Here is a 27,569-nt window from a genome sequence, read left to right as displayed (position 1 = left end):
GTTAGCACGCAACAAAAGCTTTTCACTGTACCTCGGTACATGTGACAATCAACTCAACTCAACTTAATCAATCCAGATTTGAGTTTGGTTATGGAAATAATGAATTAAAACATCAATTGTCTATGAAGGAAATGCTGCACAAAGGAGATACCAAACCACTTACCTAAATTGTGAAAAGCCATTAGAATATTAAATAAAAATATTGGCCTGATTATGAATTGAAACTGCTACTAAAAGGTTTCTTTTCCTTTCTTTAAATATTCCTTTCTTTAAATATTCCTTTCTTTAAATATTCCTTTCTTTAAATTTCCTTTCTTTGAATATTCTTTAAAAGTAAAATGACACGTAATCCTGTTTCTGAGGAATAGTAGTTATTTTTACTTATTACTGGAAGGTAAATGTTATGTATTTTGTTTTAATTAGAGCTGTCCAGTTGTGCATCATTGTTTTACAAAGGGTAAACAAACAGCTGTATTGAAATGGATTTGTAGAGATTTGTCAAAATTAATTGTGGTTGCAATTCACTCATAATAGAAATCTCCGCAGATCAGATGGATCTTTGGAGGCAATGATCTCCCTTGTATCAAAGATGTGCATTGTTTTTTGCCCTGAATTAATCTGCACCATCTGCAGGATCTCTTGTCAGGCCCAAATGGGTCATCTGCTTCTCTTAGCTTTGCTCATTCACTGAAGCAGAAGGACATTGTTTATAAATGGATTCTAGAAGATATATTGGACAGCATTGCATTCATAAACTGTTCCATGAAAGCTGAAGGCTACGTTTTGCTGTCAGGTTGAATTATTTTAATGGTGGCTTTCTGTGCTGAAGGTGAAGATGACTTTTGATGAGGGCGATGAAGGTCTGGCCCCAACCTGAGATGATGTTTTATTTTGCTATGTCTCATTAGTTATCTTGTGGTGAACTCAAGTTAGTTCAATTAAAAGCAAAAAGTAACAAGGAAGTGCAAATGTCAGAATCATGAGTAAAACACAATGTGCTGGAGGAACTCAGCGGGTCGGGCAGCATCTGTGGAGGGAATGGATAGGTGACATTTTTGGCCTGGATCTTCCTTCGGACTAATTATAAGGGGCGAGTGGTGGTTGGGGGGGAGGAAAAGAGGGGGAGGGGGGGAGAGCAAATTAAAAGCAGTTTTGTAATGTGTTCGTTCTTTTGCTTGTAGCCAAGATGAAACCCATTTTAAAAATCTAAATATGGGCCAATTATATATTTGTAGGAGAAGCTGATATTGAGAAATCCTGTCTGGGTAAAAACTTAATCTCTCAGCACAGTGGCGTAGGGGTTGCCTGGCTTTCAGCACCAGAGACCCAGGTTCGATCCTGATTACTGGTGTTGTCCATACAGACGTTGTATGCTCTCCCTGGGACCATGTGGGTTTTCTCCGGGTGCTCCAGTTTCCTCCCACATTTTCAAATTTGTAGGTTACCATTTGTAGGTTAATTGGCTTCCGTAAGCTTGTAGGTTAATTGGCTTCCGTATATTGCTCCTAGTGTGTCGCACGCGAGACTAGGATAACATAAAACTAGTGTACAGATGATCATTGGTCGCTGCAAACTCGTTGGGCCGAAGGGCCTGTTTCCATGCTGTGTCTCTAAACTCTAAGCACTAAATTCACTTTAATTAAAAAATGAGTAGAAAATACTTCATATTGCAGCATTCCTTATTTGCTTAAGTTAACATACCAATGAAAATGAGCCTTAGTTAACAGTGTGAAAAGACATTGTGTTTACCCATTACACTAGCACGTATGCACATCAAACCAGCAATATTATTTAGCTATTTGTATATTTTTCTTTAACATGCAACCAAATAAAAATCATGTGCTTTCCATGTTGCGTAAACAATTGTTTTGCTGATTGCAAGTGTATTAAAGTGAGCAAAATGACACAATGTTACACTCCCTGTATTTAAAATTCTGTATTTAAAATTTTAAAGTCATTTGGATCCAATTTGTCCATCCCTTATATTTTTAAGTAATGATATCAAATCCCTTCTGTCTTTTCAATCTGATCTACTTTCCTCCGGCATCATGCCATTAATTTCTGGGATTAACTATGCATCCTCTCTTAACCTTGACAAGAAATAAACATCCTTTTTTCAAAAGTAGATTAAAAACTGCATACGCTATTGCATGTGTAGTTTTGCCAAGGCCATATGGCATTGAGGTGACCCCTTCTGACACTACATGTTTGTATCTATGCTTTCCTAAAGTTAGCATTGTATTTCTCCCATCCTTCCCCCTCACTGACCTTCAGCCAACCCCAAACCACTCTCCTGCAAGTTCAGATGCGATGCGCAACACTGAAACAGTTCAGGGAAGCTTGCTGCATTGTGTCCTTCTTGAGATCACACCTTCCCTAGACAACCAGGGCACCACCCTGCGTGAGGTCATTTGTGGCTGGCCTTGACGTACAGGTTTTGTAGATTAATTGGCTATTGTAAACTGTCCCTAGACTTTAGAGATACGGTGTGAAAAAAAGGCCATTCAGCCCACCGAGTCAGTGCCGACCAGTGATTACCCTGTACTATCCTACACACACCGGGACAATTTACAATTTTAGTGTGTCGCATGGTGCCAGTGTACGGGGTGATAACTGGTCGGTGTGGCCTCTGTGGGATGAAGGGCCTGCTTCTGAGCTGTATCTCTAAAGTCATTTATTATGATTTTGACAAGAGACAATATGAATGTTGGATTGTGGTTACAGGGCTGCAGCTTTTGATCCTCTCCATCAATCCTGGTAGTGTTTATTGCTTTGAATCAGTTTATCTAAATTGCTTATTGTGGAGGGGCGATGAAATAAATGGGCAGGGAAATGGTGAGTCCCATAAAGGGGACCTTGAGTATGTTTTCCCTGCTCAAACGAGCGTGTCCATAATTTAGCTTGACAGCGTGAAGGACAGCTTTGTGATGCATCAGACACGAAGCTTCGAGGAAATTTCAACAAATAATTTTGTTTCATAATTCAGCGCATCCCTAGGGTGGAAGGTCCACAAAAGGCACAAGGAACTGCGGAGGCAGGAATCTTGTGTAGAACACAGTGTGCAAGTAACTCAATGGGTCAGGGAGCATCTCTGGAGGACATGGATAGGTGATGCTTCGGGTCGGGTTCTTCTAAATGCAAGAGATTGCTGACTTTAGGCTGATTTGGCAGTGGTTTACTGAAACAGGAGCAGAAGTAGGCCATCCAACCTTACAAACTCACTGTGCCATTCATTCAGATCTTGGCTGATATTTTACCTTGGCATCGTTTTCCAGGGCTGCTTTAACTCTCTTAATATCCAACAATCTATCTGTGTTAGAATGAGCACAGCGACTGAGCCTCCAAAACTCCTGGGGTTGAGAATTCCAAAGCTTCACCATCCTTAGAGTGAAGAGTTTTCTCCTCATTGCCCGTAGAGGCAGCCTGTTGCTTGCACTGAGACTATTTCCCCGGGATATAGTTCGCCTTTTAATTTGGGGCTCAAGTGCTTTCATTGAGGATAATCTGATGAATGAACTGCACCCCAACTGTCCTCAGTCTGTGAAAACATCTTCCCTACATCTAGACTGCACGTTTTGATGGTATCTCCTCTCATTCCTGAAAACTCCAGGCAATATAGTCCCAGTCTCCTTGTTACCTTCTCGTACAACAATTACAAAACCAGCCTAAATAATCTTTGCATCTTAATCTTTAATTTTAATTATTTTGCCATTTATTGAATTACAAAGTTGGGACTTTCCCTTTCTTCTTTTTATCTGAAGAAATGTTATTGTTTTCTGATTTTGGCTGCAGACATAGTCATAATGGTCCATATTGTTCATTCCTTTTTAATCTTTAGTTATAATAGTGGTATCCATAGCCTTGGACCTGCCATTTGCCTTTTCGTGACATGCGGGGTGGAAGAGCGTGATTTCCTCATGTAGAGCAGCTTCAGTCAGTGGAGTCTGGGCGCCTGCTCCTGGAACATCATGGCTGCCATCTAGGGCGGCACAGTGGTGCAGCAGTAGAGTTGCTGCCTTACAGCGCCAGAAACCCGGGTTTGATCTGACTAAGGGTGCTGTCTGTACGGAGTTTGTACTTTCTCCCTGTGACCGCTTGGGGTTTCCCCTGGTGCTCTGGTTTCCTCCCACACTCCAACGACGTACAGATTTGTAGGTTAATTGGCTTTGGTAAGAATTGTAAACTGGCCCTAGTGTGTAGGATAGCGTTGGTGTGTGGGGATTGCTGGTCTGCACGGACTCGGTGGGCTGAAGGACCTGTTTCCGTTAGTTACTGTGGAATGTTTTTCAACTATTTTTAAATGTCTCTGATGCAGGCAGAGCCTTTAAAACCCGTTCTAATTGGTATAATAAAAAAAACATTCAAAATTTAAAGCAAACTTCCTATTTGGCCTGGGGCTTTCGTTTTGCCACAAGGAAAATGGATAAGGTCTCTGTCTTAGTTTAATTTTAGAGATACAGTAAGGAAACGCCGCCCAATGAGTCCACGTCGGCCATAGATTGCCCAATCATAGCAGTTCTCTGCAGGAAGGAACTGCAGGTGCTGATTTAAACCGAAGATAGACACAAAAAGCTGGAGTAACTCAGCGGGTCGGGCAGCATCTCTGGAAACGAGGAACAGGGGTGCCCTTTTGGGTCGGAACCCCTCTTCAGAGGTGGGGGGGGGGGGGGGTGGTGTGGGTGGAGGGAAATAAACTGGTGAGAAAAGGCCAGAACAAATCAGGACTGCCAATAGATAACCTCAGGAAGGGTGGAGCCCACAATGACCCATTGTTGGCTGGGGAAGGTGTGATAAGAAGAGGGATACAAGGACGTAAACTGTGAAACTGGTAGGACGATTGGGGGGTGGGAGAGGGAAAGGTGTGCACGAGTTACTTGACATTAGAGAAATCAAAAGTCTTACAGCTGGGTGGTAAGCTGCCCAAGCGAAACGGCTGATTGTTGATGGCTTCCAAAGGAATCATTGCCTGCCAGTCAAGTGAGATTTGGCTCAGTGCAAGTTTGCCGTTTAACTTGTGAGGCTCAAGTACTTCTGTTGAGGATAATCTGACAAATTAAGCATTACGTTTTCTCAGAACATGTTGAAGTGGATAGTGCAAAGTCGTGGTAATTCTATCTCTAAACAGTCGGCTGCCATTCACTTCAGCCCTAATTTTGACTGGGGTTTGTAACATATAAACAGATCATACACAGCTGTTCCGGGAACCCAGTTTAAAGGCTGTAAACTCTCGCTGGTCAGCACCTCAGGCAGACTTGATTCAATGTTATCTGCTGCCCTCTGCCTCTCTCAAGACAAAACTGTGGACCATCTGTGTATGTGTTTCAGACAAAGCTGTAGATGTTTTAGAGCAATTGGGCTTAGATTTTGGCTTTACACAGAAGCGTAGAAATTGATAAGTGAGTTGCCAAGTGTGCAATTCCCTCGACTTTTATTTCTAAAGCCTTCGGCTTCAACAGTTGTTATTGGCTTTCAGAAAGCCAAGATCTACCCCTCGGCTCATCGAGTCCGTGCCGACCAGCAATCACCTGCACATTAGGGACAATTTACAGAAGGCAATTAACCTACAAACCTGCATGTCTTTGGGATGTGGGAGGAAACCGGAGCACCCAGAGAAACCCACGCAGTCACAGGAGAACGTACAAACACTGCAGAGTCAGCACCCAAAGTCAGGATCGAACTCGACGGGTCTCTAGCACTGAGAGGCACACATTTACTGCTGCTGGGCTGTAATTATGTAGTATAAGAACTATTGAATGATAAATTATGCATGTATGTGCATGCCTGCCTTGTGTAATCTAGGGCAGCATGCAGCTTCTGAACCTGTTCCATACAGTAACACTGTCAGAGGATAAACCATGATCAGTCACAAGGTGAAAGATCAAACAGTTTAAGATAATCTCAAACACAACTGCTGCCTCGAATTGTATTTCCTCAATAGTAAGAGTTAAGTGTTTTGCTTTTATCCTTCCCATTGTATCGTGATGAGGCTGAATTTGATACCTGGATTTAATTCGCCTGTGATGACTGCGTTTCATGTTAGTTATATTCATGTGATAAATCGCGGAAAATAGGTTTGCTTCAAATAGAGCGAAGAATTGCTTCGATAGGGTCAAGTTATACTGAGAGACATGAGGGACTGCAGACGCTGGGATCTTGAGCAAAAGATGAAATGCTGGAGGAACTGGAGTGGGTTAGGCAGTATCTTGGGAGGGAATGGGTAGGCGACATTTCCGGTCGGGACCTTTGTTCAAACTGGAAAGGAGAGAAAACTGGAAAGGAAAAAAACTGGAAAGGAGACGAAATTGGAAAGGTGACACAGTGGCTCAGCAGTAGAGTTGCTATTTCACAGCACCAGAGATCCGGGTTCGATCCTGACTACCTGTGTGTAGGATAGTGCTCGTATTGGGGTGATCCCTGGTCGGCATGGAATTGGTGGGCCGAAGGGCCTGTTTCCACACTGTTTGTCTCCAAAGGAGAGGTGGGGGTGTGGCAGAGTCTGGCAAGTGATGGGTGGATACAGGTGAAGGGGATTTGATTTAGCAGATAGGTGGAGGAAGTGCATTGGTTGGATAATAGCATAAATGTAGCAATACATGTTTGGATTCATTATTTTTGCTTGTAAGTGTTCACAGTTAAATATTGATTTATTTTACATTGCCCTGCACTGCCATCTACATTTATAGTGTAGGTTAACTGTGTCACATTCCTCTGTGGGGTTCTGAAGGAACAGCTGTGTCATTCCTCTCTACTTCCCCAGTACAGTCAAAGTCCGATAGTCAGGCACCCCATGGGACTTTGACAGTGATGGACCGGCAGATTTTCTGGCCCGTCAGATGTTGCTCCGGTTACTACTTGTACACTTTTCACTTAGTTGTTGCCTGCTTCGCGTAGACTTTCCCGTGAACTTGGTGGGTTTATAGGGCATGGGAAAGACACGGGCACTTGGAACATTAGTCCCAGATACAGAACCACTGACATTCCTGACCCCAGATGTTCCAGATCTTGAACCCCCATCTCACTGTGTGGACCCTGGCCTCTGTTGCCCTCTGGACCCCTGCTGGCTCACATGGACCACTGAGTGAGCAAGAGGCCAAGCACTCAGATTTCCAAACATTGAGATGTTGAATTGTTGGAACAGAAAATGAGGAACTCAGCGGGTCAAGCTGCATCTGCAGAGGCAGAAGACTAGTCCAAGTTTTGTATCCTGATGCAGGGTCTTGACCAGAAACGTCAACCATGCTGCTGCCTCCATACATGCTGCCTGACTGGTGTGTTCCTTCAGCAGCTTGTTTCTTTGCTCCAGATTACTGCATCTGTAGTCTCTTATATCTTCATTACATTATTGGAGTGTCATTATATTCTGTAATTTTTCTTTCGCAAATATTTACCTGCTTACCTGTATTGTACTGTGAATTTTATTGTATATTTTATTTGAATACTTTAGCTATTTGTACGACTCTTTATATTTCTTTTCATTCTTTTCCCCATTTAAATACCGGCTCAACAAACATTGTCAGTAAGTAACTATGAGTCAAGGTACAAGAGGGAGATTGAAAATCTGATTGAATGGTGCCAGAACACCAGTCCTGTTCTCAAAGTTAGCAGGACCAAGGAGCTGATTGTTGACTTCAGGAGGGGAAAGCCAGGGATCTACGAACCTGACTTCATCGATGGGATGGTGGTGGACAGAGTCAACAGGTTCCTGGGCATGCGTATCTCTGATCTGCACTGGGCCCAGCACACAATCACGATCATTAAGAAAGCCCATAAGGGGCTATTTACTTAGAAGGTTGAGGAGATTTGGTACGTCAACTCATACTCGATCCATTTCTGCAAGTGTGTAGTCGAGAGCATGTTGACCAGTTGCATCGCAGGCTGATCATAAACGTCAGAATGGGAAGGCGAGTTAAAATGGGAAGCAACTGTTTTATCCTGTATCCACCTATCACTCGCTAGACTTTGTCCCCCCCCCCCCCCCCACATCATTTCCAGCTTTCTCCTCTCTACTACAATCGGTCTGAAGAAAGGTCCCGACCTGAAACATCTCTTCTCCATGTTCTCCAGAGATGCTGAGTTTCTCCAGCAATTTGTGTCTTTTTTTAGTTTTCTGACTGCAGCCAAAGCATTTCTAATTGTTTATGGATTTCACATTTTTTTGCTTTGTTTGCACTATAGGATCTCCCATTTTATTTTACACTTTATTATTTTTCCACTCCTGGAGTTTTAGCATTTTCTGAGATGACTGCATTCCACCCAAAATATATTGGTTCACAATTCTCTTCAATTGATTTCTCCATTGCTTGTCTGCCTAGAGAACCATTCTGTGTTTTTTTTTGAGGCAACTCTTAAAATAGCAACTCCTAAATATCCTCTTAAATAGCAACACTGCGGATTTTGATATCATGATAGAATTTGAGAACTTCTAACCAGATTAAACTATGAGACAACCCTCAGAAAACTGTGGCAATGACCTGTTGCCAACTTTCTGCTAACCTGGTTATTCTCCTTCCATTCCTCCTCTCCAGGGGGATGAAGAAGGGTCTTGACCCGAAACGTCACCCATTCCTTCTCTCCAGAGATGCGGCCTGTCCCGCTGAGTTACTCCAGCATTTTGTGTCTACCTTTGATTTAAACCAGCATCTGCACTTCTTTCCCACACGTAATCATCCTCTGTTTGTTTCAAGATTACTTGACAGTGCGGTTTGGTTTCAATGGGTGTTTAAGAAGCTGACAACTCAAATAGTCATGGAACAAATAAAAAAAACCATCAAGCACATTCCATCCATTTGCCAGACCATCACACAAACCAACCTCCCTTCCATTGACGCCATTTACACCTCACGTTGCCTCAGCAAGACCGCCAACATAATCACGGACGAGCCGCACCCCAGTCACTCCCTCTTCTCTCTTCTCCCATCAGGCAAAAGCTTTTCAACAGTGGAAATGCACACCTCCAGATTCAGAGACAATCTCTTCCAGCTGTCATCTGGCAACTGAGCCATCCAATCAACAATTGGAGAGTGGGCCTGAGCTACTATCTACCTGAATGGAGACCCTCGACTTATCTTTAATCGGACTGTATTGGACTTTATCTTGCGCTAAACATTATTCCCTTTATCATTTATCTGTACGCTGTGAACATAGTTGTTGCCTATTCTCACTGATTGTGATCGAGGATCCAGCTGCAGAGGGGAGAGCTAGATCCAGCTGGATCGATGATGTTGAAGGCAGAGCTATAGTCAATAATAGTAGTCTGAAGTAGGTGTGCTCTTCATCCATATGTTCCAGGGATGAGTGTAGGGCCAGAGCGATGGTGTCGACCGTGGACCTGTTGCGGCTGTAAGCTAATTGCAGTGACTGGTTGGCTGATGTGCGCCATTACCAGTCTCAAAACGCAATGGCAATGTCACTGGAGGTAGTCATTATGGCAGGCTACCTTGTGGGCAATATTCCTTCTCTTTTCTCCAACCCCTGATTCTCTGTGCCTGAACAAGCAATTACAGACATGATTTAGTTTAGTTTAGAGATACTACATGGAAACAGACCCTTCAGCCCATCGAGGCTGTGCCGACCACCAATCACCAACACACTAGTTCTGAGATTACTCTTCAGACTGAAGAAGGGTCTCGACCCGAAATGTCACCTATTCCTTTCCTCCAGAGATGCTGCCTGACCTGCTGCTACTCCAGCATTTTGTGCCCATCTTCGGTGTAAACCAGCATCTGCAGTTCCTCTCTACACAGCTCTGAGATTAGTTCATCTTGTTGATCCTATTCCTCGCTCCCTCCCGCCCTCCCTCTCCCGCTTAAACTGCTTTGTGCTTCTGGGGCTTTCTGTTTTTGTTTTGGATAAATGGGGATTTAGACGGAGGATTATAGACTGGCATTATGAATGTATCTTTCAGTTTCCCAGAGAGGTGATGTCATTATGATGAGTTGGTTGCAGATTAGTGCTCGTGGTACTGTCACAAACAGGAAGTGCAGAGTTTGAAGTCTCATTTATATAATTGAAACTGAAGGCAAAATATCATTTTTATGAAATATTCAAGTGATGAATTAACAGCACATTCATTTTTTGGGGGTTAGAAAGTATGAGAATGAATTAGCCTGACATTAAGTTCAATTAAACCATTTTAAAAAAAAACAATGTGACAATCCTACAGTTTTTATTAAAGTGGGTAATTCATAGGTCCCTGTACTTTGGTTCAGTTCAAATGATTTCTTTGACTATTCTGGAACGCTGGTAAACTGCACGGCTTTTGAAGAAACCCTGAATAACTGTGGGCAACTTTAGGATGTTCATGTTAAAGTCAGAGTTTATATTGGAGATAAATAATCTAGATCAATGTTAATGTTATCCAACAAAGGTTCAGTTTATTGCCACGTTTTCAGAGGTAGAATGAAAAGCTTTTTGTTGCATGCTCTCCTGTCAGTGGAAAGACTGTACATGATTACAATCGAGCCGTCTACAGTACACAGAGTAATCAACCAGAACCAGAAGATAAAGGGAATAATGTATAGGGCAAGGTAAAGTCCGATTAAAGATAGTCTGAGGGTCTTCAATGAGGTGGATGGTAGCTCAGAACCGCGCTCTAGTTGTTGATAGTATGGTTCAGTTACCTGATGACAGCTGGGAAGATACTGTCCCTGAATCTGGAGATGTGCGTTTTCAGTTCAAAACCTCTTGCGTGTTGGGAAAAGAGGGAGTGACCGGGGTGAGAATCATCCTTGATTATGCTGGTGGCCTTGCCGAGGCAGCGAGGTGTAGATGGAATCAATGGAAGGTAGGTTGGTTTGTGTGCTGGTCTGGGTTGTACCCATAATTCTCAGCAATTTCTCGTGGTCTTGGATGGAGTTGTTCCCAAACCATGTGTGATACATTTCGATAAAATGCTTTCTACGACCGACGCACCTGTAGAAGTTGGTGGGAGTTGCTGGGTACATACTGAACTTGCAAAGCCTCCTAAAGAAGTAGAGGTGTTGGTGTGCTTTTTGGCAGATTGGTTTGATATGGGTGGTGGAGGACAGGTTGCTGGTGACATTTGCTCGTTTCAAACATTACTACTTTGGCGCATCAATGCCCACCCGGGTATGTGTACTGTAGAATTTGCAACTGTTCCAAGACTAATCAGGCTCCAAAATGAATTTCTGAAAAAGCACAAGAGAAGCCAGGGCTGTTTGGGGACGTGAATAGTTCAGTGCTGACCTTCCTCGTAAAATTTGAAAGAATTTCTGCCCCTAAATCTGGCTTGTGAGAGGACTGCTACATCAGAACATTTCTCACCCACAATCTGCCGGGATATTGACAGACTGATGTACCTAATGAAGGCAGGTTCATTAAGCTATCATTTGCAGAGACAGCTTTTGGAGTCTTGGCCCAATCCTCCAAAGAAGCCTCCAGTTTATTTCCTTCAGCTACGACTGGTAATGGACTGGCATGTGTCCCAGGCCCTTTCCCATCCCTCCACCTGGCACTCCCTGCCTGCATTCCTGGTCTGCTCGCTCTGGTGAGTATTTAATGTGCATCTCTTTCAAGAGTCCTTTTGAATCCCCAGCTTCAGCAGGGTCCGTTCCCAACATCGCTTGGCAGTTGATTCTGGCACCATGTTGCAAACAAGATGTCTAAATACTTCAATTTAACTTAAAAGGCTTACTAACAGTGCGCCCAACAGACACAAATTGAGGTGTCACAAAATTTGATATTTCTACAAGCGAAGCTTTAGCTTGCTCTTTCAATGGTGCTTTTATTGTCACATGTGCAAAGTGCCGACACAGTTAACTTATTTTTCCTTAGAAACAAACCAGTAGTTTATTGCCCCGATTTGCAAGTGTATAGAAATAGTCTACAGAGCCCGCATGCATGAGGCGCCATGTTTTGGCGCCATTTTCAAAGTCCACGCTCCAGTTCTTGTGAGCGATGCTCGTTCCAGGCAAACCCCAGGCTTTTGCAGGCCTCCAGCCACCACCTTCCTTGGACATCACGTCCCCTCTTTGCCCGTCCACCTTTGTACCCTGGGTAGGCCCGACCCCGGTTCCCTCTCCTCTCCCACCGGCCTCGTTCCTTGCCCGTCGTTGTCACTGGCTCCCTCCTCCCGGTTTTTTGTCCTCGGTGGACGAACGGGGGCCGGCTCTGCAGCGGTCCGCTGGGTCCAACGAGCACAGGACTGGCTCCTTTGAGCCCTCAGTCCCGAGCGGCCTCTCAGTGTCCGAGTCCTCGGCTGGAATACAACCCATAACAATTTCATTATGTCTACCCCATAGTGGACATTGGACTTTATCTATGGTACGATACAATACGATAGAACTTTATTTATCCCAGGAGGGAAATTAATCTGCAAACAGTCATAAAAAAACCCCACAAAATATATGTAAAAAGAAATTAAAGTGACGAGTGGCAAAGCTTGGGGGATGTGCAAAGTTTGGGGGGGGGGGGGGGAGGGGTGGAGGAGAGTCGGTCTTAATCTCCTCCACAACAGAAGGGGGAGGAGTTGTAAAGTTTGATAGCCACAGGGAAGATGGATGTCCTGTGGCGTTCTGTCCTGCATCTTGGTGGATTGGGGAACTGATGAGCCGGAATGCTGAGAAATATATTCTGCACTCTGTATCTTTCCCTATCTGTTATTACGTGAGTTTCACTTGATTGTATCTAGTCACAGAATCTTACAGCATGGAAACAGGCCCTTCAGCCCAACTTGCCCACACTGGCCAAATTGTCCCATTTACACTAGTCCCAGCTGCCTACGTTTGGCCCATATTCTTCGAAACCTGTCCTATCCATGCACTTGTCGAAATGTTTCTTCCACGTTGTGATAGCACCTGCCTCAACTACCTCCTCCGGCAGCTCGTTCCAAACACCCAGCACCCTTTGTGTGAAAAAGTTACCCCTCAGGTTCCTATTAAATCTTCCCCTCCCCTCTGTTCATATCTGATCTGTATGGATTGCATGCAAAACAAAGCTTTCAATTCCTCGTTATATGTGACGATAATAAATCTGAACCCAGAGTTGAGGAATATTCGTTATAATTTATTGAAAGTCTTGCCTTCCTGATTATGTAACTGCCTGTGTTATTATTCCGAGTGAAAATATATGGCTTCAATGAAAGCAGACGGTGCATTCTTGCATTTAATTCTGTGCGATATAAAATGAGAAAACAATGCTGTTTTACTTGATCCACTTCTGATCATTTGCACCGTTTGTAGGGTTTGAATTCAGTTGCATCTGTAGTTATTTTCCCTGTTACGTGTTGCTTTTAGCAGGGCTTTGGGCGATATGTGATTCTGGGGGCTATTTTATCCTCTTCCCCATTAATGCAGCATGACCCTCTGTGCATGTCCCACAGCACAAAGATGCATAATCGCTATCTGACCCCATGAATCCATTTGACGTGGTCTCACCCTATCATAAACATTCACTTTGCTCTATCGATCTCTCCCCCCCCCCCACCCCCCCACCCCGCTCTATCTTCTGTCCAAGTTCAAATGATCTCTCTTTCCAAATTTTGACAAAGACTCTGAAATGTTACCTTTGCTTCTCTCTGTGCAGAAGCTACCTGACCTGCTGAGCATTTACAGACTTTTCTTTTTCAGATTTACAGTAAATGCAGATTTTGGACTTTAGACATACAACCCTATGGCCCACTGAGTCCACGCCAAACATCGATTTCCCCGTACACTAACACCATCCCACACACTGGGAACCATTTACAATTTTTTTTAAATCGAAGCCAATTAACCAACAAACAAGATGTTTTTGATTTTTCTTTTTCTTTTCATTTACATTTTTTTTTGTAGTTATCAGCATTTGCCTCTTTCCTAGGTTGGGATATTGGCACTTTCACCTGTCAGGATTCAAACAGGCTAAAAATAGTTATATTAAAAAAATCAGATTACAGCAGATTGTCTCTATAGCAACAGGAAACACCTGATCTCCTCCCTCGAGCCCTGTTCTGCAGTGACAAAGGGCACATCCCCCTGGCAGCTGGGACCATCTTAATCTGCTTATAGCAAAACAGAATTAATCACTCTAAAATGGCATAAGCAATAAAGTACAGTCATTTCATAGCTGAGGTAATGTGCTGCAGCATTTTGCTGTATCACTTCATGTACTTTACATTGGAAATTAATGCTATCACTGTTATACCATATCTAACATCTGTACTTATAATACAAGTTAGCAGGGAAATCTGATTCGGGTTTGGTTTATTATTCATCAAATTCTGTGCATGCATGTTTGCGTAAGTATGGAAGAGAGTTTTTTTACCAAGCAGCATGCTTTTTAGTGAAATGATCTAAAAACAAACTAATTCCAAAATATTTTGGAAGGATTACAATTCATGGTGCAGCAGTTTTATTTTCTTATCTCCTCAGTGCAGCAAGGAATATTTAATAACTTTTAAGTGCAGACAGAGCTTAATTAGTGGAATAAGCCGTAGCTTAATACTGGTGGATGAGCCTCAGTGAAAAATTGCTGCTTGTGACCAGCATCAGAGAACTTGGTCTGAGGAGCTGTATCCAGCCTGAGTTCTTTTGGAGAAAATTGGAAGGAATGGAGGGTGAAAAATAAACAGGCAGCACTGTGGCGCAGCGATAGAGTTGCTGTCTTACAGCGCCAGAGGCTCGGGTTCGATCCTGACTACGGGTGCTGCCTGTACAGTTTTTACATTCTCCCGGTGACCACGTGGGTTTTCTCCTGGTGCTCCGGTTTCCTCCCACACTCCAAAGACGTACAGGTTTGTAGATTAATTGGGTTTGGTAAAAATTGTAAATTGTCCCTAGTGTGCAGGATGGTGCTCGTGTACAGGGTGACCGCTGGTCGGTGCAGACCTGGTGGGCCGAAGGGCCTGTTTCGGCCCCGCATCTTCAAAGTTTAAAGCAAATAAATAAACGGAACACATAGAGAGAACCATTTATCTTTCATGATCTGCTGAATGAAATACCTATTTTGTATCACTGAAGAACATCAGCTTATCCAGCAGATTCACTTTAATTGATATCTAAGCAAGCACAAGGTAACTCTGAAAAATCCCTTGGCAGCTCGTCATTCAATACAAGCTGTCTTTAAGCATCAATCTACAAATCCTAAGTAAATGAACTTTGGGGAAGTACACTGCAACCTATACACATGAACATGTCATCAGCATTGAAGGATTATCAAGACACTTTTATCCCTATTAGTGTAAGCAATAGTTATATAATATCTCTTTTATCTCTGTGTTTGGTTGGTGAAATACATTAATTGTTACGGCAATAATATTAAAATGGAACAGATTGCTCAACTAGCTGTCTCATGAAGGAGAAAATTGTTGGCAGATGAAACGCAAAATGCAGTGCCTTGCAATCTATGAAATTTAAATATTACCATATTATCAAAAAATAATACCTTTAGCTTAAAGCAGCTTCCATTTGGGAATCTGCTGGATAAGCTGATGTTCTTCAGTAAAATTGTAAATTGTCCCTAGTGTGCAGGATGGTGCTCGTGTACAGGGTGACCACTGATCCAAAATGGCGGCGCTGCCCTAACAGCTGCGGCTTACCTGCGGTCCATTTGTCTTTGTGTTTTTGTTGTTTTTTTGTCTTAATTGTAGTTGTGATGTGGTGTTTTTGTGTTTGTGTACTATGTGTGTATGTGGGGGGGAGGGGGGGAACTGTAAAATTGTAAATAGGTGTCCCTTCCGAACGGAGACCCGACCTTTGTTTTCTGGGTGTTGTCTCCGTTCCTGCTGCGGCCCAACCATCGGCCCAACTCCTGGAGCTGGCTGCCTCCAGGGCTCTGGTTCGCTGAGCCCGCGGATCGGACTTACCATCAGCGGAGCCGGCCGTCTTCGGAGGCTGCGGGAGCAGCTGCGACTCGCCTTAGGCTCGGGCCGCGTGGATGCCGACATCGGGAGCTCCGGCAGCGGCAGCGGGTTCGCCCGCCCCGGATTGCGGGGCTTGGGCCGCGGACATTTCACCGTCCGGCGCGGCCTAAAATAGGCCGCGGGATTTTTCTCTGCTGGGCGGGGGCTTCAATGTCGGGAGCCACGACCGCCCCGACGTGCAGCAACAGCAACAGCGGTAGCGTGTTCGCCCGCCCCGGATCGGACTTATCATCGGCGGAGCCGGCCGTCTTCGGAGGCTGCGGGAGCGGCTGCGACTCGCCTTAGGCTCGGGCCACTGCGGACCGTCCGGCGCGGCCTGCAACCACAACAGCCTGACTGCGGGAGAGGACGGCAGGAGAAGGGAAAGACATTGTGGCCTTCCATCACAGTGAGGAGAGGACTGGAGGAGACTCACTGTGATGGATGTTTCTTTGATGGATGTTTCTTTTTTTGTGTGTTTTTGGGGTTGTGTAATTTTAATGCCTATTTAATGCTTTTATTGTTGGACTGTGGGTGACTGAATTTCGTCCAATATTGGATGACAAATAAAGCTATCTTGATCTCTTGAAGTAATAAAGTTGCAAGAAAGTTTTGCTGGAAAAGCAGTGTTTAGTTTTAGTTTAGAGATACAGCACAGAAACAGGCCCTTCGGCCCACCGAGTCCGCACCGACCATCGATCCTCGTACACTAACACTATCCTACACATTAGGGACAATTTACAATTTTTACTGAGGCCAATTAACCTACAAACTTGTACGTATTTGGAGTGTGGGAGAAACTAGAACACCCGGGAAGAATCCACGTGGTTACGAGGAGAACATACAAACTCCGTACAAACAGCACCCATAGTCAGGATTGAACCCAGGTCCCTGCTGCTGTAAGGCAACACCTCTACTGCTATGCCACCATGCTGCCCAGTGGCTTTGATGTTCTTCAGAGATACTGAATAATTATATAATTTTGCAGATCTGGAAAGATAAATAATTTTCTCTTAAGGTTGCATCTGCATTTATCTGAAATGAACTTTGCCATTGGACGAACTCCATACAGACAACACCCGTGGCCATGATCAAACCCGGGTCTCTGGTGCTGCAAGACAGCAACTCTACCACTGTGCTGCTGTGCCACCCATATCTGTTCCTGAGCTTTGTTCTATACTCTATGGTATACACATTAAAATAACAACAATTACTGTTTCTACAGAAAGCATTGAGTTCATTTAGAAAAAATGAAAAGAAGGGCACAGAGGAAATGGGTAAAGCAAAATGGTGGTGTGTGGTGCTCATGGAGTGAACAGAAGCACAAACGAAAAGCAAAGGGATGATTAAAAAAAGATACTCCTATCCTTCAATAGACTGTGCAGACAATCCTGCAGCTCTTATAAAACTTGTAAATGAAAGCTTTTTTGAAACTTGGAAAACATTTTACTAAAGTTTCTGAAATGTATGAAAAATTATCTGCAAGATTAGCATGGGGGAGTAGAAACTCGGATAAGCAGCAGTCAAAACAAGAGGTGCAGGTAGCGACATGTTTGCTCAGATGCAACTTGTCTCCAGAAGATCAAATGAGCTGTAGGATCATCTCCACAGTCTATTGAAGGTGGGGAGTGTGTTGATTATTGTTATCCCTTTGCTCTCATTTGTGCTTCATAATTTGCTCATTCATCAAGTTTAAAATGAAATGATAGCAACGTTACAGGTTTGCAAGTAAATCATACATTGATGTTATATTTACCCAATTATAGTCGGATTGAATCCTTGGGATGAAAGTCACCATTAGCTACGATGGAATAATCCTTCTACACTCTTCAAAGATAATATAAAATTGCCAGCGTAAACTCCACTAAGCTACCAAAGAAAACCCACGTGGTCACGGGGAGAACGTACAAACTCTGTACAGCCAGTGGCAGTAGTCAGGATCAAACCTGGGTCTCTGGTGCTGTAAGGCAGAAACTCTACCGTGGCACCACCGCGTCGCCCTGTTAGAACTAAGCTTGTTGGTGTTTGACAAAATGAAGTAAAAGATCCAGAATTTGCAAACTTTGAAATTCTGTGACTTTGTAATTATTTAACGGGATAAATTTAAATTCTGGTTTTGCCCGTAAATAATAATGAGGGATACTTGGCACTTTTATTCTTAGGACGGTGGTAAAGTCATCCTAATTGATCCACTCTACTTGTAGTACATCCTACTCCAAAGATAATAAGAAAATCCCTGTTGGGTATTGTCCTCTTTTTGCACATGGACCTGGCTGAACTGAATGAAAAATCTGCCACCAACAGATGAAGTCACAGTGGGCAAAGACAATGGGGCAAAATACAACCTCTGGAGTAAAGCTGCTGCTCTTGTATTTGTAATCTATCTTTACTGCTGTCTTGATAAATAATTTATAAGCTCCATTTGTAATGTAATGCATATAAAGTCAAAATCTCAGATAAAAACACGTTTCCCTGCAGAAAAATTCTCTGCAGAGAGACTCATGGTAACTTTGAAATCAATTCAAGAACTTGTTTTGTTTTTTAAAAAAGGCACAAAGTGCTGGAGTAATTCAGCAGGCCAGGCAACATCTCTGGAGAACATGAATAGGTGACATTAGACATTAGAGATACAGCGTGGAAACAGGTCCTTCGGCCCACAGAGTCCACGCCGACCAGCGATCACCAGGTACACTGGTACTACCTACACACTAGGGACAATTTACATTTTGTTAACTAAGCCAATGAACCTACAAACCTGTTTTTTTGGAGTGTATGAGGAAACTGGAGCACCCAGAGAAAACCCATGCAGTCACAGGGAGAATGCAGGAGTTAATTCAAGTTGATATGGCATTTCTGTCAATAATTCTTTACATCTGGTCAGATCCATCCCAAATGTGTTGAGTCAGTTGAATCAGTTAAAGATAGGAACTCGATTAGATTGTCACCCTCTTTGTGTCGAACTTAGGGAAACTGGCAATCTAATAAAATGGTTTGGCTCCATCACGTTGTCACCTTGAGTGTCATGCTATGAACTTCATGAATTCTCATGGGTCTCTTTTAAAAAGTGAGTTCTATATCTTTCAAATGAACGAGTAAACCAAACCTTGGGCGATTTACCTGTGTGAAATGAATGTAGAAAATGGTTGATAATTTAATTACAGTGCTGTCCATTCAGATAACCTTGGTGAGATCTTGAAGTAGATGGTTGCACCTTTTGAAATATATTCTTCTCATGCAGAGTTCCCCGGTAAAATTGATGGGTGGTGAATCTGTGGATTTCTTTGTCACAGAAGGTTGTGCAGGCAAAGTCAGTGGATATATTTAAGGCGGAGATAGATTTTTGATTAGTACGGGTGTCGGAGGTTATGGGGAGAAGGCAGGAGAATGCCGTTAGGAGGGAGAGATAGATCAGCCATGATTGAATGGCAGAGTAGACTTGATAGGTCGAATGGCCTAATTATGTTCCTATCTCTAATGATCTTTTAAAATAAGATTTGTGTAATCTGAAAGTTGCCGAGGGTTGAATAATATCTCCGAGTGCGAGATTTTAAAATGCTGCCTTGTATGCTTCAGTAAAGTCACAAACGGTGGAAACCTAATCCAGACACAGCAACCCCTTTGTAAGTAATGTAAATAAATACAACATATCATCTGAAGAAGGGTCCCGACCCAAAACATGGTCAATCCATGTCCTCCAGAGATGCTGCTTGATCTGTTGAGTTACTCCAGCATTTTGTGTTCTACACAAGATTCCAGCATCTACTGTTTTTTGTGTCTACAAAATCTCTTTGGTTGTCTTTCAGCCCTAAATCACTACCTGTGGCTCATACAAGTAATTACGTTGCTGGAAAATAACTTTGTCTTGTGTGGTGATATGTATTTTGATCACTCAATTTTTACAACTGAGTTGAAATTCACAATTTTAAAGTTCATCATTTGGTTTTGTTCATTACATAGGTTTATAATACATTTCTAATATCTCGTATTCTGTGAACAGTTTATGACGAGTGCATAATGAAAACAATGTATTTTAACGTGATTAATAGTATGCGATGGTTGTACTACATTGGTGTAACATTAACTTTTCCTTGGCAGGTTGGGTGGAGTTGTTAGAAGTTACTGTGGGTAGTGCAAGTGTAACGGTTGCCAGAGGTCAAACAGCTGTACTAACATGTACCTTCACAACAAGTGCGGCTTTGAATCAACTGAACATCATCTGGACTGTGATACCTCTCTCCAACACCAATCAGCCAGAACAGGTTGGTTTAAAAAAATATATATATTCCATTTATAAACTGATATGTTTGCTTATGCCTGCTGTGTCTAAAATCAGTTTAAGCCTACCTGTGATAGGCACAGTGGTGAAAAAGGATAGGTGACATTTTGGGTCAGGACCCGTCAGTTCTGATCTGAAACGTCACCCATGCTTTTTCTCCAGAGATGTTGCCTGACCCACTAAGTTACTCTTTGTTTATCTTTGATATAAACAAGCATCTGCAGTTCCTTTCTATACATTATGCCAATGTGTGTGGTACATCCTTGAGGCTGGGGAGGTTATTGGTAGAAGTATAAGAAAATAACTGCAGATGCTGGTACAAATCGATTTATTCACAAAATGCTGGAGTAACTCAGCAGGTCAGGCAGCATCTCGGGAGAGAAGGAATGGGTGACGTTTCGGGTCGAGACCCTTCTTCAGACTGATATTATTGGTAGAAGTGATATCTAGAAACTGCCTTAATGGCAACTATGCTACATTCAGAGTGGGATAGTCTGCCTCATTTGACTAGAGCAGCTCCTCTGGTGAGCCTCATAACATGAACAACATCAGAACTGAAAGACGCACAAGGTCCTTCACAAAATGGCAGCATCTCCCAAGTGAGTTTCAGGATATTCAATGAGATCTACTGTTACAGACTTTAAAAACAAAATGTATTGATCTCTTTGCTTCCCTACCAGCCGTCCATCAGGTCATTTGTTGCTAACTGAGATTTGTCCGCAGTCGAATCCGGCCCTCTCTTATCTCCCAGTTATTTTTCCCTACTCCTTCTTGCTAACTGTCTGAAGAAATGTCCTGACCTGAAACGTCACCTATCCATGTTCTCCAGAGATTACTGCCTGACCCGCTGAGTTACTCCAGCATTTTGTGTGTATCTTTTTTTTTCGGTTGTGCAATGCTGAAAAAGTAGCTTTGTGTGTTGGGAGTTGTAAGTAAATGTTCTTTAAGTACGTTGTGAGATTCAAGAGCAGTGTAAAATTTGGAAATCGGAGGAAAAAGGATGGAGAATGAAAGATTATACTTGACTGGAAGCTCAAGGTCACACTTGCAAACTCTGGGGGGAGCGCATTTATTAAAGTTGATTAGGTAAATTGTTTTTAAAAAGTAACAAAATTGGGTTTATTCAGTCCACGGGGGAATGGTGAGTAAGGTGAGTGTAAAATTGTCGCGCTATCGTGTACCGTTTTGGTTGTGTCAAGCCCCAAACCATATGATGCACAAACAAACAGAGTTTTAGTAACGTAGATTCTCTTGACCTTCAAGCATTCCCAGGGATTTTATAGCCAATAGAGAAATTTGAAGTTTATTCATGATTGAAGCGTGGAACATTGAGTCATTTGGGTTGTTTCTCTTCATTGATCCTGGTTTTGCCTCATTTAGAATTTCAATTTATCTGTTGCACTTGACCAGGTAAGATTTTGGCTTACACTTTGGCTTACAATGATGTACTTTGCTTGCAAATTTTCATTATTCAGATTTATTCTAATAGCGCACAACATTCATCGTACTTTTTATCAAATGACCAAAAGTGCAGGTACTGGACTGGGAATCGCTTGTCATCACCATTCAACATCAATGTCATCTATATTGCTGAATATTAATGTTCACAAGGGACTCGGAACAAGCAATGCATTCTACCATTCCCATGTTCTTCAAAGCCCCAGAAATTGCTATGTAAATTCAAAATGGAAGAATTTGCCATGATGAAGCTCCATGGGATTTTGTTTAGGTTGCATTTAAAATATTGTGTGCCGTTCCGGTCACCCCATTGCAGTAAAGATATCGAGATTTTGCCGAAGGTGCAGATGAGGTTGACTAAAATGCTGCTTGGATTAGAGGGTATCGGATACAGGGAAAGGTTGGATAGACTTGCATTTTTTTCTTCTCTGGAACATCAGAGGTTGATGGGAGACTTGATAGAAGTATATAAAATTATGAGAGGCATAGATAGGGAAGACAGTGAGAACCTTTTTTTGCAGGGCGGAAATGTTCAATACTAGAAGGCATGCCTATTAGGTGAGGGGAAGGTTTAATGGAGAGGTGAAGGACATGTTTTTTTTACACACAGAGTGGTGAGGGGCTGGAACGCATTGCCAGGAGTGGTGATGGAGGCAGATACAATGGTGGCATTTAAGAGGCTTTTAGATAGTCGTGTGGAAGTGCAGGGCATAGAGAGATATCGATGATGCACAGGCAGATGAGATCAGTTTAACCAGGCATCATGTTCAGCACAAACATTGTGGGCCGAAGGGCTCAATCCTGTGTTGTACTGTTTTATATAATATGAACAGTATTCAGCTTGGGCAGCTTACAACCCAACAGTATGAACTTTTAATTTTTTAATTTTAGGTGACCCCTACAAACCCCTTTGATGCCCCTTCCCTGTGCTGCACCTGGACTCTCACTTATTTCCCTTCTCACCCTCCTCTTTTCCCTCCATTACTTCCTCTGGCTTCACTATTCGCAACTCTTCAATATTTTTTCTTACACCTTTGGTTTTAATCTCTGGCCTTTGTTCCAGCCATCTGTCTATCAACCCATCCCCTCGTCTGTGTCTACCTGTCACCTGTCACGCTTTGTTCTGCCTCCCCTCTCTCAGTTCGCTTCCCCCTGTCCCACTCCTCCACACAGTTAGTCTGAAGAAGGGTCCTGCCTGGAGACGCCACCTATCCATGTTCTCCAGAGACCGGATGAATTACCCCAGCATTTTATGTCTTTCATTGAAAGGAAAGGATTATAGTATTGCGAAGACTTGTGGGAGGTCAAAGGATTGAGAACATTTCAGATATCCATTAGGGTTGATAAAAGAATTTAATAAAGAAGGACAAAATATGATACGATCCAATGCTCCCTGACGTGCTGAGTTACTCCAGCACTTTGTGTCCTGGCTGGCTATGTTTGTTTGGACCATGCTACCTTGTGATGGACAAATTGTGTCTTGCTTGTCTGATCTTTTTTTATGGTTCTGTGTGTCCTGCAAACAAGTTCCAATTCTTATCCAGTGTCTCCCATGCGAACACAATCTGATTCTAAAGTACTTTTCTCTCTTCCCGAGAAACCATTATTTCTTTGGGCTCCTTTCGACCTTGAAAATATCTGGCCTGCCCATTCCATGTTTAATTACGTGATACAAGTCTCAGTTTAAAGAATGCTCGTGCAGATCCTTCAGCCACCACAGCTTTGTGTACCTGGCCATTACATTCAATGGCACGAGGTGAATTTAGTGAGGAAGATCATCATTCTTTTAATTACAATTTAGAAGTTTCAATGGCATCCGGATTAGAAAATGGGTGTGAATGTCCTCCTTAATCCTATCTGTTTGTTTGGAAAGACATATTACCAGTTTATTCTCTAGTGTAGCTTATTTGGGGTCTTTGCTATTTTGTATTCCCTTCTATTTAGAAATTGCTTGCATCTTTAAGTTGAGCTTACCTAATAGATACAGGTCCTTCGGCCCACTGAGTCCACACAGACCAGCGATCCCCATACTCTAGACTATCCTACACACTAGAGACAATTTACAAACTTTACCGAAGCCAATTAACCCACAAACCTGCACTTCTTTGGCGTGTGGTAGGAAACCGGAGCACCCAGATGGTCACAAGGAGAACGTATAAATTCTGTACAGATAACACCTATAGTCAGAATCGAACCTGGGTCTCTGGTGCTGTAAGGCAGCAACTGTACTGCTATGCCACCCACAATAAGATTGAATTCTTCTTGCACAGTAAACTTGAGCTACTGTGCTTTGTCCAGGTGTCCTTTCTCACGTATTCTTACACGATGAGCATTTTCTTTTACTTTTCAGTGAGCTCCTTCCCCCTTTCCCCTGCGTGACCTGTCATGGGCATATTTATTTTTATTTTGCATTAAAAACCTTTAGAAATTTACCTTCACTACTATAATTGCAGATAAAGTAGTTGCGCACAAATTTAACAAGTCGAATCAGATTGATGATTGACTGGAATCTATTTTGTTGTCCCACTTTCTCCCTTCTTTGTTGCAAGGATTCATTCATTAGTACAGAGCAGTCGAACTTTCCGCAAGTGTTAGCATGGGCCGTGCAACCCTTATGAATTCAGTTTAATGTAGCAATACAGCATGGAAGCAGGACCTTCGGCCCACCGAGTCCATACCGACCGGCGATCACCCGTAAAATATCCTACACCCGAGGGACAATTTACAGAAGCCAATTAACCTACAAACCTGCACGTCTTTGGAATGTTGGAGGAAACCGGAGCACCTGGTGAAAACCCACGAGGTTACAGGGAGAACGTGCAAACTCCATACAGACAGAACCCAAAATCAGGATCGAACCCAGGTCTCGGGCGTTGTAAGGCAGCAACTCGACTACTGTGCCACCCTTTAGTGTTGTTTAATTTCCCTAAATAATGGCAGCATCGATCTAATTCCATTTTATTCCTCGGGTATGTAGAGGTGGCATTCAAATAGCTTGTATTAACTTAATTTCTGAAACGGTCCATGCCACTTGTGTGAACCGCGAGGTTTCTATCGACTGACTGCTACTGTTTTCTGCATTTATCCGATTAGAAATGTTCTTCTTTCTGCTTCTTGTCTAATGTCGATGATTTTAATGTTGGCAAGTACAAAGCCAATTTACCACAGTTCTGCCTATTGGGTTACTTCACTGATCTAACTTTGAGTTCCTCCCTCCCTCCCCCCCCCCTCCCTCATTTTTACATTATTATTTTGTATTACATTACTGGCTTTTATTGCCCTGGATATGAGCATCACCTTTGCTGATAAATGTGGAGAAATAGCCGAGATCCCAGAACACTTCCTTGCGGCACACTATCAGTCATGGCCAACAATTATTCCACCTCGATCTCTTGCTGCTCTGCTCATTTCATAAAATCGATAATTTGCCTTCAATTCCATGAGCTTCAGCTTTAGTTAATGGACTCTTATAAAGGCCTTTAATACATGCCTTCTGGAAGTCCATATAACATCCATAAACATTCTCCTTCCCACCTCTTTAATCACCCTTTTGGAGAAAACCAGAATAAGTCATACGGTGTAGCCTGTCAAATCCTTTGTTCAAACGCAACAATTTTTCATCTACTCTAAACTTCATTTTAGTATTTAGTAACTCCCCAACAAGAGATTTTTAAACTAAGTGATCTATGATTCTTATTGCCACCGGTTGCATTTCTTGAATGGCAAAATGACGTCTTTTAAAGAAATAAATTCAGAATGTTCAAAGAAAGTCAGCAATGTACCGTCTCAATTTTCCAGTTGCCCAAATAGCACCTGACCACCATATTTTTTTAACATTTTTTTATTTTAGTATAGTTTAGAGATACATCTTGGAAACAGGCCCTTCGGCCCACTAAGTCCATGCTGACCATCGATCAATTTTTGGGATGTGGGAGGAAACTGAAGCACGCCAAGGAAAGAGGGAAAGAGAACAAATCTCTCAATTTTATTTTAACAAGTGGGCCCATTCCTCGTAGAGGGGGACAGGGAAGGGGAGAGGATGTCGTCACTGAGTGAGCCCTATTCACCCCTCTCTTGACCCCCACCTCCCTCCCTCCTCCACACCCCCACTTTCCCCTCCCTACCCCCACTCTCTCCTGCCCCCCACTGTCCCCCTTCCCCCCCACCCCCACCGTTCCCCCCACCCCCTCCTCCCCCCTGCCCCCACCCCCTCCTCTCCCCTCCCCCCTCCCCCACCCCCACTCTCTCCCTCCTCCCCCCACCCCACTCCCCCCACCCTCCTCTCCACCCACTCGGCTGCCACGCCCACTCCCCTCCGTGGAGCCGTTGGCTATGAAAAGCACTTACCAGTGCCCGTGCGTTCAACGCTAACTGCCGACGTGCGAGTCTCCGCCGAGGCGGGGCCAGGTGAGAGGCGAGGGTAGACGGGTGAGGGAACGACTGAGGCCGGGCGAGAGGCCGGGGCCGGGAGAGGGAAGGACTGAGCGCCGGCAGGCTGCGGCCATCTTGTTTTGGCGAGTGTGGAGCAAATGAAGTGGAACGTGGAGCATTGTGACGTCATACGCTAAACTTTAAAATCTCTCTAACTTTAAAAATGTAGGTTCAATTTGAATGAGAGTTGTTACATATTATGCCCAGGATAATGGTGAGTAAGGTGGTGCAAAAATGGTGGCGCTCTGGTGTATCGTTTTGGCTGTGCGAGCCATAAAAGTTATGCTTTGCACAAACAGACATACACACGGACAGAGAGTTTTAGTGATTGATTGATAGGTAGGTAGGTAGATAGATGGATAGATAGATAGACAGATAGACGGACGGACAGACAGACAGACAGACAGACAGACAGACAGACAGACAGACAGACAGACAGACAGACAGACAGACAGATAGATAGATAGACAGACAGACAGACAGATAGATAGATAGATAGATAGATAGATAGATAGATAGATAGATAGATCATTGAGGCTTTTGTTTAATGTTCTTGCTTATGCTTATATTTGTTTTTTCTGCGTGTTTCTGAGTTACAAAGGGCTTTCTTGACAGTACCGTGTTTATCATTTGGCTACTTGCCAGCTACAATTTATATTGGAACAGCTATGGTTCTGATTTAGTCTGCAGCGATACAGTGTGGAAACAAGCCCTTCGGCTCACCAAGTCCGCACTGACCAGTGATTACCCCGTACACGAGCACTATCCTACACACCAGGGACAATTTACAATTTTACCGAAGCCAATTAACCTACAAACCTGTACGTCTTTGGAGTGTGGGAGGAAACCGGAGCACCCAGAGAAAACCCACATGGTCACAGGGAGAACGTACAAACTCTGTGCAGACAGCACCTGTAGTCCAGATCGAACCCGGGTCTCTGGTGCTGTGAGGCAGCAACTCTATCATTGCCACCCGTGCTGCCCCTGTTTGGGAATGCAGTAATCTCTCCCAAACGCTGGCTTTGGCAGAAGGCCTCGTGTGCTCCTAAAATATCTCAACCCCAGGCTGTCTGCAGACCAAGGTCGTTCTACACTGCTATGTCAGTAGATAGCTGCCTTTGTTGGCTGGAAACCAAGACTTGTGCAGTCTCGACTCCAATATGCTGCTTATCATAAAACGACACTATCCCAACTGACCATTATCGTCAATGGAAAGTTGCGGCCTTGGAACATAGCGGACTGCAAAGTGGAGAGTTCCCTTCAACCCATTGTCTTTACATTGCACACCTCCTCATCTTTATCTGACACTTTTTGTTTTATTTTCATCTCTAACCTTTGTCACTTACTCCACTTATCTGCCAATCACCTCCTCCCCTCGTCTGTATCCACCTATCACTTGCCAGGCTTTGGTCCACTCCCCCACTCCTCCATCTTCCTTTTCCAGCTTTTTCTTTCCCCCCCCCCCATCAGTCTGAACAAGGGTCTCGACTGGAAACGTTGCCTGTCGATTCCCTCCACAGATGAACTATGGGTATGCCTAAGCGGCTGAGTTCTGAATCCCTCCAGCGC

At 43.4% G+C, this 27,569-nt stretch overlaps 1 protein-coding gene across 1 annotated transcript in view; it reads left to right on the top strand.

Moving 5' to 3' along the window:
- igsf11 (immunoglobulin superfamily member 11) overlaps positions 1-27,569 on the top strand; it is a 171,368-nt gene that overhangs the window by 88,469 nt on the left and 55,330 nt on the right. Inside the window, exon 2 of the mRNA XM_078408685.1 lies at positions 19,931-20,094. Coding sequence (XP_078264811.1) covers positions 19,931-20,094 — 164 coding nt within the window. The remainder of the gene's footprint in view (positions 1-19,930; positions 20,095-27,569) is intronic.

Source organism: Rhinoraja longicauda, chromosome 12 (assembly GCF_053455715.1).
Source record: "Rhinoraja longicauda isolate Sanriku21f chromosome 12, sRhiLon1.1, whole genome shotgun sequence".
NCBI lineage: Eukaryota > Metazoa > Chordata > Chondrichthyes > Rajiformes > Arhynchobatidae > Rhinoraja > Rhinoraja longicauda.
This window is presented reverse-complemented; position numbering and strand designations above follow the sequence as displayed.